This window comes from Staurois parvus, unplaced genomic scaffold (genome assembly GCF_062004578.1).
Source record: "Staurois parvus isolate SC_StPar_1 unplaced genomic scaffold, SC_StPar_1.0 ptg000145l, whole genome shotgun sequence".
Classification (NCBI taxonomy): domain Eukaryota; kingdom Metazoa; phylum Chordata; class Amphibia; order Anura; family Ranidae; genus Staurois; species Staurois parvus.
Window position 1 is genome coordinate 22,274,006 of NW_028317941.1, and position 17,456 is coordinate 22,291,461.

At 41.7% G+C, this 17,456-nt stretch overlaps 1 protein-coding gene across 2 annotated transcripts in view; it reads right to left on the reverse strand.

Annotated features, from left to right (window-relative positions):
• The window catches only part of MED14 (mediator complex subunit 14), a 92,803-nt gene that overhangs the window by 70,297 nt on the left and 5,050 nt on the right, over positions 1-17,456 (reverse strand). For both annotated transcript variants that reach the window (XM_089673925.1, XM_089673924.1), the window contains exons 2-6: positions 6,759-6,785; positions 4,559-4,664; positions 2,219-2,392; positions 1,893-2,022; positions 827-955 (exon numbers count right to left, since the gene is read on the reverse strand). In XM_089673925.1, coding sequence (XP_089530051.1) covers positions 827-955; positions 1,893-2,022; positions 2,219-2,392; positions 4,559-4,664; positions 6,759-6,785 — 566 coding nt within the window. The remainder of the gene's footprint in view (positions 1-826; positions 956-1,892; positions 2,023-2,218; positions 2,393-4,558; positions 4,665-6,758; positions 6,786-17,456) is intronic.

Sequence of the window (17,456 nt, forward strand, 5' to 3'; positions counted from 1 at the left end):
CTATTTGATTGTCTGTGCGTTTTTTATTTTTTGCACTATAAGCAAAAAAAGACCGACAATTTGAGAAAAAAAAACAATATTTTTTACTTTTTGCTATTAAACATGTCCAGTAAAAAAACTAAAAAAAAAAATCTATTTTCGTCATAAAATGTAGGCCAAAATGTATTATGCTACTTGTCTTTGCTAAAATAAAATACAAATACATGTAAATTAATTGGTTTACGTGAAAGTTATAGCGTTTACAAATGGCGGTAGAGATACCGGGAATTTTTTTTTTCTACTAGTAATGGCGGCGATCAGTAAATTTTAGCGGGGCTGCGGCGGACATACTGACACTGGGGGGGGACCTACCTTGGTGTCAATGACATCCCCAGTGACACCAATAAAGTGATCAGTGCTAAAAAAACAAAAAACAAAAAAAAAAGCACCGACGCTGTTACTAATGGCACTGGGCAGGAAGGTGTTAATGTGAGGGGTGATCAAAGGGTTAAATACTGTAAGCACACTGATCAGGGTGGCTGTGCTGTGCACAGCCATCCTGAGCAGTGTGCCCGAGCTGGCAGGGAGGAAGCCTGTAAACAATACAGTCTTCCTCCTTGTCAGTGACTGTCGGTAATCACCAGGCGCCGGCAGGTAATTACCGGCTGGGACCCAGTGATTGAAATCCACGACCACGAATGGCGGCGCGGGTAGGGGTAGAAATGCAAAATCACATATATATACACGCGATTTTGCAGATAGGTGCTGCCCTGTAGCAGTATTTCTGCTATAGGGCGGTCCTTAAGCAGTTAAAGAGAGGGTATACTTGTAAGAACATAAATGTTACCTCCAGTTTCTTTATCCTCGACAAGAATCTCCAGCTTAAGTAACCTCCAAGGTACTTCAGGATCATCTCCCATTACTGTAAGTGTTGCTTCAAATTCCCCCTCTACACGAAACCTTACTCTTCCATTTGCTGCATTTAAGAAAAAAATAAGTTAAAATTCAACAAAGAATTGTTTTCCCAATATCTGTTTTTTTAAAAGAGGATTATTAAAGAAAAGGCAAAACTTTCTTTTTTTTTTAGGTTTTGGATAGAGGTGAGAGTGATTAGAACTCCTGTCAGTTGATATAGCAAAAAGAAAATCCCAAATTTTAGGTTGTCCCCAGAAAAGTAATAGAGGGTAAATCTTCCAATGGGGACACTAGTTCTGGCGACCTTGGGGTCCCGAAGGGAAACCCTTGCTTTGCCAGGATTTCCTCTCAATTACTGTTTGGCTATGGGACAGGAAGTGAAATCTCTGAAATGGGACACAGATGGCTAAAAAAGTCTGACCGGGGTGAAAACCCTCTGCTCTATCCAATATGGAAAAAAAAAGGTTTTGCCTATAGTTCTACTTTAATGCATACTGTTGAAATGTATCGTACGTTTAATAGCAAAGCATAAGTCCTTAGCATCTTTATGTACATTTCACAACAAAGTTAGGTGAAACTACTACTGTTTTACAACTTGAAATCCTAGAGTCCTAGAGGTTTGTTTCCACATTTATTTTTGCCCAAAAGACAATATATCACTAGTGTCCTGTAAAATTCACATTATCTCCAACTCCAGCCCTTATATCCCTCTAAGCAGACCAGGTTTGCAGGATTATCCAAGTGGTACAGAGCTACTAGAAAGAAAAAAATACCAAAGTGAAAATACAGCCAACACATTTTGCTTGCTAACAGAACTCCATTCTCACCGTCAGGCATGGTGCCATGTGTTGACAATGGCTTTCCCATCACAAAGAAATGACTATTCTTGCACTACCAAACATTCAGTTAGCCAACAAGGATTTGCCTACATTTTCACTTTTCCTCTACTATCTATGGCTAATAGAGTACAACACATTGCTAGAAGAAAACAGTCTTACCAACTGTAAGGTTGGCCAGCTGGGGTGGGAGATCTGTGGTAACCAGTCGATGCCTGAGGATCTGGTTCAGCTGATGTAGAGTTGATTGTTTCTCACTTTTAGTAATAGGATCTGGAGGAATTATTTTATCCTGTAAAGTAAATCAGTGAAAAATTAGCAACATGCAAAAAGAAGAACATTAAAAGCCTTACCACTGATTTTGTTGCCTAGTAGTTCGTTATTTGCTGAGGGAACTAAATAGCTGATTACAAAAGATAGAAAAGATAAACATTTTCAGAAACTGCAATGTATACTATACTGCTAAAAGACAGAGAAGTATGGCATACCCTAATGCATGTTGGCAGCCGCGGATATGATCCTGTTGTCAGCACATCAATAGCGTAAGGAATTGCAAAACTTGGTAACCGAGCATGTACCAAAGCGTCCCTGGCTAAGGATGCCAGTCTGTCAGCTGTATCAACAAACAAGATGGTTTGCTGATCTAAAAAACTTGATATCATCTGAAGAAAAAGAAATGCATACAAAAATATAAGGAATCATTTCATTTTAAATTGGTATATCAAGGGAGGGCTGTTAAGGTTCATGTACAGCAGATAAACGCAAACGTCAAATAAAATCTTCACATACAGTATCTCACAGAAGTGAGTACACCCCTCACATTTTTGTAAATATTTTATTATATCTTTTCATGTGACAACACTGAAGAAATGACACTTTGCTACAATGTAAAGTAGTGAATGTACAGCTTGTATAACAATGTACATTTGCTGTCACCTCAAATTAAATCAACACACAGCCATTAATGTCTAAACCACTGGCAACAAAAGTGAGTACACCCCTAAGTGAAAATGTCCAAATTGGGCCCAAAGTGTCAATATTTTGTGTGGCCACCATTATTTTCCAGCACTGCCTTAACTCTCCTGAGTATGGAGCTCACCAGAGCTTCACAGGTTTCCACTGGAGTCCTCTTCCACTCCTGCATGACGACATCACGGAGCTGGTGGATGTTAGAGACCTTGCGCTCCTCCACCTTCTGTTTGAGGATGCCCGAAAGATGCTCAATAGGGTTTAGTTCTGGAGACATATTTGGCCAATCCATCACCTTTACCCTTCTTTGGCAAGGCAGTGGTTATCTTGGAGGTGTGTTTGGGGTCGTTATCATGTTGGAATACTGCCCTGCGGTCCAATCTCCAAAGGGAGGGGATCATGCTCTGCTTCAGTATGTCACAGTACATGTTGGCATTCATGGTTTCCTCAATGAACTGTAGCTCCCCAGTGCCGGCACTCACGCAGCCCCAGGCCATGACACTCCCACCACCATGCTTGATTGTAGGCAAGACACGTTTGTCTTTGTACTCCTCACCTGGTTGCTACCGCACACACTTGAGGCCATCTGAACCAAATAAGTTTATCTTGGTCTCATCAGACCACATGACATGGTTCCAGTAATCCATGTCCTTAGTCTGCATGTCTTCAGCAAACGGTTTGTGGGCTTTCTTGTGCATCATTTTTAAAAGAGGCTTCCTTCTGGAACGACAGCCATGCAGACCAATTTGATGCAGTGTACTATTTCCCAAAGACAATCTCTGGATATGATGCTGAGCACATGCACTCAACATCTTTGGTCGACCGTGGCTAGGCCTGTTCTGAGTGGAACCTGTTCTGTTAAACCGCTGTATGGTCTTGGCCACCATGCTGAAGCTCAGTTTCAGGGTCTTGGCAATCTTCTTATAGCCTAGGCCATCTTTATGTAGAGCACAATTCTTTTTTTTCAGATCCTCAGAAAGTTCTTGGCCATGAGGTGCCATGTTGAACTTCCAGTGACCAGTATGAGAGGGTGAGAGTGATAACACCAAATTTAACACACCTGCTCCCCATTCACACCTGAGACCTTGTAACACTAACAAGTCACATGACACCAGGGAGGGAAAATGGCTAATTGGGCACAATTTGGACATTTTCACTTAGGGGTGTACTCACTTTAGTTGCCAGTGGTTTAGACATTAATAGCTGTGTGCTGAGTTATTTTGAGGTAACAGCAAATTTACACTGTTATACAAGCTGTACACTCACTAATTTAAATTGTAGCTAAGTGTCATTTCTTCAGTGTTGTCACATGAAAAGATATAATAAAATATTTACAAAAATGTGAGGGGTGTACTCACTTCTGTGAGATACTGTAAGGCCTTCCAAGACTTGACAGCATCAACTGCAGTAGTTTTGGAGATAAGACTAAGCTCATGCCTAGACAACCTATTTTTGTAGAGGGTAACAGAAACAGTTGATTGAGAGCCGCATATACATGCTAATATAACCAAATTAATGTCTGCCATAATTCATCTGACATCCAAACTAGCAGTTATCAGGCAAAACCGTCAACAACAACCCATACATGTCTTGAATATCTGCATAACAGCCTAGAACCAGCCTGCTCGGCATGTATTCTAGGCATACAAGATAAAAACTGGGACACTGCCACCTAGAAAGGTTAGTACAATCATTAGCAGGCTGTGTTAAGATTTGATTCATAATATCAGGAACATGAATAGATTTTGAAACCCATATCATGCACAATCCAAAACTGGCATGCAAACCACACGATGGATCTTGACTGGAAAAGTGAAGAATGAGAGAAAAATTAACTGTTATAAATGCTTAAAACTTACCGCGCACTTCTCCACTTTACCCGCATTGTTTGCCCATTTCACCAGTGCTAAGAGCCTAACGAAGAGTTGTCGGGTACGGCTGGCAAACTGCACTATTTCAATCTTTCTGTAATTTAAAGTAAAAACAACCATATTTTTCCATTACAAAATAAATGTAAATGTGTGAAAGCTATACAGTAAGCAACTGTTTGATAGTTATCCTTGTTAATTAACACTAACTCAAACCATCGCTTATACCAGGGGTCTCCAAACTTTCTAAACAAAAGGGCCAGATTACTGTCCTTCAGACCTTGGGGGGGGACTGGACTGTGGGAGTAGAATACAACCCCTGGCAAAAAGTATGGAATCCCCACTCTTGGAAAATGCTCAATTGTTTAATTCTGTAGAAAAAAAAACTAAATCACAGACATGCCTCAAAACTATTTTCATTTAACATTCCACCTTTCTGGCTTTAGGAAACAAAAAAAAAAGAAAACTGTAGTCAGTTGCAACTTTTTTTGCAGTGTCAGTGGGAGTAAACAATGCCCCATCATTAGTGTCAGTGGTAGGAATAGTGCCCTATTGCTTGTGTCATTAGGACATATGCCCTATTGTACCTGTCAGTGGGAGGAATAGTACCCAATTGTTGGTGTCATTAGAACATATGCTCAATTGTTGGTGTCAGTGGGAGGAATAGTGCCCCATTGTTGTTGTCATTGGGAGAAATTGTGCCCCTTCGTTGGTGTCATTTGGAGGAAAATGGCCAATTGTTGGTGTCAATGGGAGAACATGTGCCAAACTGTTTTTGTCAGCGAATGGAATAGTGCTTCAAGAACTAGATAAAAGAAAGCAAAAGGGCCACAACTGGTCCCTGGGCTGCAGTTTGCAGAGTACTGACCTATATCAATGTTTGTCCAAGCATAGGACAACTAGTCACTGGTGGGACTTCCATGGAAGGTAGAATACTGCACAGCTCAAGACAACTGTCTTGTGGGAAAAATACTTAACTACTAACAGATGTCAAAAAGTGTACTGTGAACCTCCTTGCATGGACACTTTGAAGAAGACAATCTGCTTAAAAGGGGTATCAAACCCAAAACAGAAAAAATAGTAGCAACCTCCACTTCTAAGAATTGGTAAGCTACATTAGTTTCATATTTGCAGGCTTTATTCCCTTTATTTTCACGTGTTGATCTTGCCAGCAAGTCTGCTGTTTTTCAACCTCCTTTAATAGACCAACCTGTTCAACAACAGTGGCAGTCTCAAGGTTGAGACAAACTGTTTAACACTGGCAGCGGTGCTTACAATGGTCAGATTTTACGGATTTGTGTAAATCCCAAAAGCAAAACAAAAACCCGTTGCTGCAACTGCTTAAAGTGGTTGTAAAGACTCAAGGTCTTTCACCTTTATGCAGTCAATGCATGAAAGAAAAAATCTTCTGTGTGCAGAGGCACCTTAGCCTCCCACAAAACATATCTGAGCCCCATCTCGCTTCAGCAATGTGCACAAGAGCCTCGTCTCTCCCAGGTTTATCTCTCCTCATTGGATGAGACAGCAGCGGAAACCATTGGTTTCCGCTACTGTCAACCACAGCCAGTGCGCCAATGAGGAAAGCGCAGAGGAGGGCCAAGCTGCGCTTCATGTGTGAATGGACACACAGAGCAGCACCTAGGGAGCCCTCATAGCAAGCTACTTGCTATGGGGTCACTAGGTAGCAGGGAGGGGCCTGGAGCACAAGAGGGGACCTGAAAAGAGGCAGATCAGAGCTATTCTTTGCAAAACCACTACACAGAGCCAGAAAGTATGGCATGTTTGTTATTTTTAAAAAAATAACCTTTAATGTAACTTTAATATGAGTTCAGCTTGGACTTGTTAGTCATGCTAATATATATCTGTTACTGCATCTAACATTTACCCTCTCCCCAGACTAGGATGTCTCTGCTTCTCCACAGAGTGGAGCCCCCCTAAGACAGGAAGTGTGTTACTGGTTGGATAACCAGGTGAAAATAAAGGAAACAAATCCTAAAAAAAGAAAAACCAATGCAGACACCATACGCTGGCATATATTAAACTTTTATTTCTGGGTTTAATATTGCTTTATCTTATGCTGGCAGAATGGGGGACTTGATTCTGGTACACAAATATGTAAACTGGAAACATAAATAGTAAAAATTTGCATGATGCTTCAAGGAGGGAAGGTTACTTTTGTATCAAGACTCACCTTTCCATGTCTGTCTTTCTTGGAAGCCTGAGGAAACAAAAGAGAAACATACGTTCAAGAGATAAATATATTTAACAAAATGTATATCATCACTATATATACATTTTAATTCATACCAGTTAGATCATATTGAAAAGGAACTGTAAAACTTTTTGTCCAATGTTAAAGTATAACTAAAGTCAGTTTATTTTTTTTAATCTTGGATGGAGTGAACAGGGATTAGAACATCTGTCCTGTCTCTAGTTCTGTCTCTGTGTCCATTAGGGAGATTTATTCTATTTGTCATATTTACCAATATCACCAAAAGTAAAAAAAAAAATTGTAATGTCCTCAGAACAGTCAGAAAAAGAGGGAAACGTGCAATGGGGACGAAAGTTATGACGCCCCTGGTGAGAATCAGGACTTCCCCTTATTTTGTAGGTATTTCCTCTGACTTCCCATTCTGGTTATGAGACAAGAAGTGAAGGGAAAGCTCACAATGAAACAATGAACAAAAAACATGAGCGGGGTTATAAATTAACTCGTTCTTTCTCTATCCAAAATGAAAAAACGGTTTGCCTATAGTCCTGCTTTAAGAACAAAAAACATTTTTAATGGATTTGAAACCTAAGTGCAATTTCTACATGACAATAGTAAGCACAAGAACATGCCTGTGAAAATTACAGCAAATCAATCACATCCAATGAACACCAGTACAGAAAACACAATACACGTACTCAAAAAACAAAAAAAAAAACCTATGCAATGCCACCAGCTCTTGAGAATGTCGGGGGGTGGAGGGGAGGAAGGAAAGCGGACACACGTCCGCTCTCCTCCCCATCTCGTTCCTGACCTGGCGCATGACGTCGCTTCAGGGTCCCGGTTGTCAGTGTCCCCAGCCGCCATCAATATTAAATTCAGTGGAGCACCTGAAAACATTTCAGAGCCCCCCCCCAGGGTGCTTAAGCATGAAAACGTTGATTGCGGTACATTTTACATATCGCCACACACACTGGAATGAGAGCAATAATTCTAGCACCAGACCTCCTAACACTAAACTGATGACCTACAGGGGTCTTTTAGGTGCCGCCTATATTAAAAAAAAAAAAGGATACTTGATAAGTTTGATGCCATTTCATGGGTGCACACAAATTTAGGGTTTGTCATGTTGGATATCTATTTACTCGATGCAGCTTAATCTTTAATATTTTACCAAAAAATTGGGTAATGTATTGTGTTTTTGAGCCCTAAAATTAACTTAACTTAAGTATGTTTTTACTGAAATTTTGCATTCCTGAGACCTCTGTGGCAATATCTTGTGCCATAATAAACTGGAACTACCACTAATTTATTCTCTAGGGTGTCTGCTTTCAGAAAATATTTCATGTTTTGGGGGTTTAATGTAATCTCCAGGTCTAAAATTATTTTTTAAACGTGTAAAACCGCTCTGGCAGCGAAAGGGTTAAAAAAAAAGTTCACCTTCAGGAACATGTTACATGTTCCACCCATTTTTAGGGTGGCACATGGGACATGTTCTTGCTCCTGCAGCAGCTCGGGGATCCAAACCTTCTGTGTGACAACAGTACAAGGAGAAGTTCCCCATACCTGCTGTCACTGTTAGAAAAAAGTGTAGCCATTCGGGGCTCTGCCCACACAGCCGCGTCATTCATTCACAGAGTTCAGTGAATGAATCAACTACATCCTTTGCAGATGTCAGCTTGTAATTCTCAATGAACTTTCACAGCCCTGGTAGTTCATTGATTTTTCCTCAGTGCGAAACTGCCTTGTATGATGTACAGGCAGACAAATTCCACTGACAGTCTGCAGGAGTCCTGCATTACACCCACGGTTTGCTGATTGCTGGTGCAATTATTTCCAGGATCTTTAAAAAAAATATAAACAAAAAATGCAAATTTTTTTCACCTGCAAAAAGTGTGCATTTATTTATTTATTTTCTTAAAGGTGAGCTTGATTTGGCTGTTCACAGGGTGGATTTTATTTAAATCAAGTTGATTTAAATCACTAGTAAAAAAGCTCGATTTAAATCATCGATTTTTAAAGAGCAACTGTCATCTCTGAACTGCAGTGGCTCCTCCTCTGACCCGCTGTTGATTCACAGACAGTCCAATTCACTTTAATGGGACGGCTGGTGATGCGACAGGGACACAACAAGGTGAGGGACATGGCGGCAGCAGGTGAGCGGGTGCTCGCTAACAGGCGCTGCCATGATACATCTAAAATGACAGGTGCTCTTTAAATGTAAGGAATCCGACTCATTCTTGCTGGTAGTTAGAATCTTTAATATTCGCAAACCAAATGAAGGTTTCCTTTTTAGAATAATAAGCTGTCAGGTTAGTAAAACAGCGATATCAGAACTGATTTTAGTTTAATAGGTTAATCACACATAGTTGGAGAACTACTCAAATTCTTTTATTTCATGTTTTTTCTCATTGTTACTGTGAAATTGTGTGAACGCATTAGTGCAGTGCATGTTATCTCCACTTTTAGAGGTTGTAAATATTGCAAAATATACAGCCTCATGCTACATAACATAACTAAGCTCCATTTCATTCTGAATAAACTAAATTATTAATAAATCTCAAAGCGAAGTTCCACTCACACTCTAAAAAAAATAAAAGTCAGCAGCTACAAAAACTGTAGCTGCTGACTTTTAAAAAACAGCCACTCACCTGTCCCATGATCCCGCGGTGCCCCTGCCGCAGCCCGTTTCACCGGCCGTCCTGTATTCCAGGCGCCGGCATCTTCAGTGTGGGCACCCGGCTGTGACAGCTTTCGGCTTCACAGCCGGGTTACCCACTGCACATGAAACACTGCGCTTCCTGAATGGTCCTGTCATCTTCTGGGACCTGTCACGTGTCCCACAAGACTACTGGGAGGGAGGGTAAGAGGACAACTTCCACTTATGATTGCCTAGGCGATCACAGAAGCGGGTGCCTGTCAATTTCGGGTACCCACTCCCCACTGCTCCCCAAACGGTGCCAATCCTTAATGGGGAGCAATCTTTAAATCGGAACTTCCCCTTTTGGGAGGAACTCCGCTTTAAGTAGAAGAATATCTTTAGATAGATTTTTACTCCAAAAGCATTTTATAAAATAATTTTGACAAAAATTTAAAAAAATCCAATTTAATAAAAAAAATAAAAAATCGATTTTTATCCACTCTGGATGCTCAGCATGCACTTGTACTGAGCACCCAAGTGCTTCTGTGTGCGAGGGTAACCTGAAGGTTTGTTTTTCCTCTCATTGAGCCCGGAGTCTCATTTACTTGCTCAACAGACACAATTCTGCTGAGAGTTGAGAGCGCCCAACATGCCACTTTCCTGACTAGCACCCAATTGGTACGCGTCAAACTGCAAAGTCTCTCCCCTCCCTGCTATTCCCCAGGTGTTGTGCTGAAGACAGGCAGGAAGGTGAGTAGGAGATAAACAGCACAATATTAAAAATAATAAAAGTTTAAGTCGCTATAAAGCCCGTCATTTTTAAAAGCCCCAGGCATTCCTAAAAGCACCTCAGAGTTAAACACGGTTTTGGGTAAAAGTACTGTTTTTATTCTCTTATCAGGACAAATCGATTGCCATGAGGGACAAGTATACTGGAACCCTGATTTAGGCCCTTGGACAAGTAGATTTTTTGAAAGAAAAAAAAAGGGGGGGGGGGGGGGAGTTAGGGAGCCTAAAGTTTTAACTTTAACACGACTCCATTGCTAAACATGCAGCAGTGCACAATGCCCACGATCCCGGCTTCATTGGGATGCATTTTTGGAGGATATTTGAGGGGTTATTTTGAGTGCAATCCTTCAGGTTACATTTTTCCACAAATGGAAGACTTCCATTTGGCTTTAGCCAGAGATTTTTAAATACTAAATGTACATTAACCTCAATACCAGTATGTTGCTTTATTTATGAAAAATTGTGGCAAAAAATTAGATCACATTGGATTGCCCACTTTCCAGAAAAGGGTCATTTTGGGGCTGTCCATCAAGTCTTGGCATTTATATTTGGTATGCTTTCTAATGAGGAAGATTTTTTTTTTTTTTAAATAAATGTATTTTCCTTTATATAATGGAAAAAAAAACAAACAAAAACACAGTGGTGAATAAATACCACCAAAAGAAAGCCCCATCTGCCAATAAATTACATAAAATACAGTGGGGCAAAAAAGTACCGTTTTTTTTTCGCCGTATAAGACGCACCTGACCATAAGACGCACCTAGGTTTTAGAGGCAGAAAACAGGAAAAAAAAATTCTGAACTAATGGACTGCAGACACAGCACAGGGATGACCAGAGACTGCGGACAGCACAGGGATGACCAGAGACTGCGGACACAGCACAGGGATGACCAGAGACTGCGGACACAGCACAGGGATGACCAGAGACTGCGGACAGCACAGGGATGACCAGAGACTGCGGACAGCACAGGGATGACCAGAGACTGCGGACAGCACAGGGATGACCAGAGACTGCGGACAGCACAGGGATGACCAGAGACTGCGGACAGCACAGGGATGACCAGAGACTGCGGACAGTACAGATGACTGCTGACCTTTGGGGAGGTGGGGAGCGGGTACCTGAATTTGACAGGTGCCCGCTCTTACTTCCACAGAGTTTATGTTTGATCTTACCTGTTCCTCGATCCAGCCGCGTGCTGTCTTCCCGGCTTCTGTAATGGCACTCGGCATGACAGCCGGGTGCCCAGTGCGCATGAGCGAGAAGCACTTGCGCTTTGTGATTGGTCCGGCGGCTTCTGGGATCTGTCATGTGTCCCAGGTACCGCCTTACCATTCACAAAAAGCACCGCTTCTTGCGCACTTGGCACCCGGCTGTCATGCCCAGTGCCCACACTACAGAAGCCGGGAAGACAGCGCGCCGCTGGATAGAGGAACAGGTAAGGTCCCGCTGCAGAGCTGAGCGGCCGGCCCGGTATTCTGACATGGCCGCGGTGGAAATACCGGACCGGCCGCTCCATATTCGCTCCATAAGACGCACTGACATTTCCCCCACAGTTTTGGGGAAGAAAAAGTGCGTCTTATACGGCGAAAAATACGGTATTTAGTCAGCCACCAATTGTGCAAGTTCTCCCACTTAAAAAGATGAGAGAAGCCTGTAATTGGCATCATAGGTAGACCTCAACTATGAGAGACAAAATGAGAAAAAAAATCCAGACAATCACATTGGCTGATTTGGAAAGAATTTATTTGCAAATTATGGTGGAAAATAAGTATTTGGTCAATATGAAAAGTTCATCTCAATACTTTGTTATATATCCTTTGTTGGCAATGACAGAGGTCAAACGTTTCCTGTAAGTCTTCACAAGGTTGGCACACACTGTTGCTGGTATGTTGGCCCATTCCTCCATGCAGATTTTAAGTGGGAGAACTTGCACAATTGGTGGCTGACTAAATACTTTTTTGCCCCACTGTATATTTGGGAACCAACAGTACTGCAAGACCGAGTAAGAAGGAAGCGGGTGTCGCATGTAGGAATTAACGTGATTAGGGAAGTTTACCAGTTTACAACTCAGTGACAGGATGGCAGTACAGACATAGAACAGTGGAATTAACAAACTGTTATAGTTATTATAGACAGATATAATAGATAGTTATTCATTTCAGTGCATTAAAGCTGAAAACCCAGTTAAACCTGTCACACATAAAAATCTAGGACACAACAATAAATGCAGTCCAGTACAACAGAACCCTATATAAAAAGAATATGAAGCAAAATGCACATTAGCATTTCATACAATATATCTAAACAAGCAATGTTTTAAGAGCTACACTGGTCCATGACAACATCAATGCAGACAGCCAGATGCCAACATCTCTAAGAAGCACTGCTGCATTCCATCGACTGTACTGACTAGCTGAGACTTCACTCAAACATCACTACCAGCATCCAGAGACATCAAAGCTGTCAAAACTACTGTTAACATATTTTAAGTCTTTGAAAAAGGTGTGGTTTGCACAAACTGCCCTGAGAAATAGCTAAATCTAAAGCACCCCAATTTATAATTCATTTATGGTCTTTGAGACTAAAATCTTCTCAAAACAAAGATGGAAATTAAAATTGCATTTACAAAGTATAACTATTCCTTGTGCACATAATGTATCTGGGTCTATAGCTGAGGCAAAAGCATAAATCCTAACATTGGAAACATTTATGTGACTAGAAAGTACCTGCCAAAAGAGAAATATGGTGGCTGCTAATAAACCAAGCAACCAGCAGTTCAGGAGAGGTCTGCAAGACTTACAGATTTCTTTCAAGATAGGTTTTCTTTAAAGTACATGTATAGCAATTTTTTTCCATTTTGGATAGGGTAGGGGAGAGTTTTGGTTTTTTTTTTTGCTGTGTGTACCATTGAGAAAATTTCCATTCACTTCTTATCCCAGCAACACAACGGGAAGTTGGAGAAAATTTCACAAAGTGAGAGGAGCTGCCCTCTTAAAAACCATTTCCCCTCATTTTCTTTCTCCGGCTAAATGTTAATCAGTACAAAAAGGGTCAGTCTCTCCAATGGGGATACAAAGAGCAATAAAACTTAACAGAGGGTCTAATGCAGGCCTTAGACAGGTCGAAAATCGTCTGATTTTTTTGGCGGAGAAAAAAAAAAAACGCCCGATTTTCACACCGTTAGTGGGTTAATTGGTCGGCAGTTTTTCAGGGTTTTGGTACATTTTTTTTATCGGTAAAGTTGGAAAAAAAAGATCGGCTGATTTTTCCGGCAATGATGGGCAAATTGTCCAATCGTTTTACCAATAAAAAAATCTGCGCATGAGCCGTGACCTGCAAGAAGAGGAAAAAGAAGAAGAAAAAGAAGAATAAGAATTCCAGTCTGCTATTATATTTTATATGAAAAGTCTTGCGGTTGCAACAAATGTATCCAAATAAAAACATCGGTATCTGAAATGGCTACAAATAGATACATTGTTGCAACTGCAATACTTTTTCATGTCAAATATAATAGCGGAGCTCTCTGCAAGGGACAGAAGTAATTAAATGCTGCCGTAGACGGGACGCAAATCGGACGATTTTTTTTTACCGTTGGTGGTAACGTCAGCTGATCGAACAACCGATTTTATGTTTTGTTTATAAAAAAAAGCCCGGTTTTCGACCCGTCTATGGCCTGCATAACCCAAGGGTCCCCAAACATTTTATACAGGGGGCCAGTTCACAGACCTTCACACTGTTGGGGGCCAGATTATAGTTTGAAAAAGATATGAACAAATTCCTATGCACACCGCACATATCTTATTTGTAGTGCGAAAAAAACAATACAATATTAAAAATGCACTGTACACTGTACCGCACTGGACACTGCAATGCACTGTATACTGTAATGCAGGGCTTAAAATTTCAAGTCCAGACCTACTAGCCAGGCACAAACCTTACTCTCCACCAGCTGCCCCACCCAACCTTGCCAAGGTCCGCCTCCAACCCCGCCTCCAGCCCTGCCCCCAACCATGCCCCCTTAAAGCTTATGAAATTAAATTTTTCTTTGAATAAAGAGTCCAAAATATAAAAAACTGCAATGATAACATAGCTTTATTGTATCAATTTAAACATAACAGCAATAGCTTAATAGCAATAGGGTGCAATCAAAATATCATGTTTTACAGCTTTAAACCTGTAGTGAACATTTTGTATTTTTTTTTTTGTTTACAAATGATTTTATTGAATATAAGCAGACTGTAAAACAACAGCACACTCTCAAGTGATATTTTCAACGAAAAACATTTTGTATTTTTTTTGTTTATCTCCTGCATCTTTAAAAAGAGACTTTAGTAACTAAAGTCTCTTTTAAAAGATGTAAGTTTAGTTTACAGAAGTATAGCATAAGGAAGTGCTTATTTTGATGCCAAAAAACATGGAATAATAGTTACTGTAAACATGTGTTTTTTTTATCTCCAGCAGAGACCTCAGAGAAGTGTGGCATTAAGAAAAAAGTGCCTCTTTTGATTGCCAAAAAACATTGCATAAAATAAACAACAATAGTAAACATTTTGCATTTTTTTCATCTCCAGATGTGCTAATAGAGCAGCCATGGTTTGTGTTGTACAGCAGGAACAAGACTAGTGTAATACCCTTTTTCTGATGCAAAATACCACTTCAATGGCTGTGTGTGGATTGCATTCTATTCCATGAAGAAAAAACACACCAAAAAAATGTTTTTTTTTTTATGACAAAAAGCAGTAGGAAGCCAGTTTCACATCAAGATTTGCTATGGTTTTCATTGTACAGCAGGAACAAGACTTGTGTAATACCCTTTTTCTGATGCAAAATACCACTTCAATGGCTGTGTGTAAATTGCATTTGCCTCGAGTCCCCCGCGGCGGTGGAGAGCGGACGTCTCCTGCACCTGTCCCCTCAGAGGTGCTGCCAGTGTAATGGCGGTGCCAAAGAAGCCGGAAGTTGGAAACCGGAACTTGGCTTCACAATGAGGCTTGGGGCGCAGGTGCAACCGCTCCATCCATCAGCTGTGCTCGCCGAAGCTCACCACACAGGAATTTCTCCTCGCATTTGGCGAACAGCTTTTTCAAGCCCTGCTGTAACGCACTGGACACCGCAATGCACTGGACACCGCAATGCACTGGACACCGTAACGCACTGGACACCGTAACGCACTGGGCACCGCAATGCACTGTACACTAACACCAAAATGCACTGTACACTAATGCACTGGACACCAAAATGCACTGTACACTAATGCACTGGACACCGCAATGCACTGTACACTAACGCAGGGCTTAAAATTTCCACTTGCATTTGGCGAGTGGAAATAATGTGGGGCCGAGTCACTGGCAAAGCCGGAGCCACTATAAGGCAGCACAGGCAGCTCGGTAGACAGACCCCAGCGCTCCATGTTCCAGACCTGTGCACCAATCACCCCCATTCCTCTCCCTGCTCACCCGCGGTGTTTTGCTCTCCTCCCTCAGCCTCGGTTTCAAGTGCTTTCGGGTCCCTCACTAAGAGGAACATGTGCGGTCCGTCACTGTGTACAGGGTGCTGCCACACAAACCTCGTCTCCCTGACAAGCTGGTTCTCATCTGACAGGTTAGATCTCTTTGCTCTGGCTGCAGCTGCACTTTCTTCCCCGACAATCTCTCCCCTCCTCTCCAGTGTAGATGTTCTATTCTGCTTCAGTCTCCTTTTTTACTCCTCTCTGCCTTCTCGGTCAAGCCAAACCTGTTCTCTGCTTTCCTCTTCTCCGCTTTCTCTCTCTTTCAGTAAGGGGGGACTCTGATGGTACAGGGGGACTGGTAGAGGAGGACATGGGATGGGGGAGATGGGACTGGAGAAGGAGAAAGACATGGGATGGAGAAGGTGTTTACATTGTATTATTAAATATGTTGTTAATATTTATTCTGCATAAAACATTTCACAGTGTCATTTCATGAGATAATTTATGAGGGCGTGTTTAGGGGCGAAATTAGGGGAGGGGTTGGGTGGGGCAACTGGTGGCGAGTAACTCTTAAGGCCTGCTAGTAGCTAAGGACTTGAAATTTCACGAACGCACTGGATACTGCAATGCACTGTACCTGGTGTGCTCTCCTCCTCTCCTGTTGTCCCTCTGGCTGCAGCAGGTGAAATCTGGGGCTTCCAGACTGCCACTCGCTGGGTCCTCGCGGATGAGGACCCAGCTAGCAGACTAGCTAGTTGCCGGCCTGCGCCATGCTTTTTTTTTTTCCTGATTTATTTTTTTTTTGGCTGGCCCGGCAGGCCGGATAAATGTCTTTGGCGGGCCATAGTTTGAGGACCCTTGGTCTAGCCCTTCACAAGACATTCCAAAACTATTATTTAAAAAAGGAATAAAAAAAACCTTTTTTTTTGTATACACTTCATAGTATTTGTAAAGCTACAGTAGTTTTCAAATGCGGATAGAAAGAGGATGCTTTAGAATCTGTTATACAGCTGTATTTAGTCCCACTGAGAGATCCACCCCATTTGTGCTGGTAACCATTTACTACAGAAATTGATGAGAAATCCAACATGTTAGTTTTGCCACTGGAACAAGAGGTTAGAGGAGTGTTTCCAATGTTGTTCTAGTTTCAACGTTCACTGTCATTTCACTTTAAAATTACTTCACCCTTCATAATGACTTTACATTAAATGACTCCCCATTCGCTCCTTTCACAGAATCATGCAACCTCTGAAAAAACACTTTTTCTCCTGCTGCCCGGCACTTCTGGATTTCTTGCCTAGACAAAAATGAGCCCCCTCCCCGTTTGCTCTCAGCCTCCTGAGATACTTACATCAAGAATCCCAGGAGGCTCAAAGAAAATCCATAGTATGTGTTCATGCACCATCACAAGGGGGCTGGCTGCACTGTTCCTTGTTCTTGCAGCCTACCCCCTGATGACACACCATGGCACATGCATGTCATCAGGGGACCGGTTGCAAGAATCCAGAAGACACAGCCAGCTCTCGATTAATTCAGAAGAGTTGATGGTGATGTAAAACTGGATGTGAAGCAGTGGATTACCACAAAACATTGGTGGATTCGCTGGGCATGCAAAGGATAAGTTCACCTTTTTTCAGGTAAAAAGATGTGCATTTATTAATTTTTTATGTTTAGCCTGTAAAGCACTGCATCTGTGATCAGCAGATCGTGGGTGCCATGCAGGTCTCCTGCAGACTTGTTAGTGTATCTGTCTGCTCGTACCTCATACAGGCAGGCAGATACACAATGACAGGAAGAGAC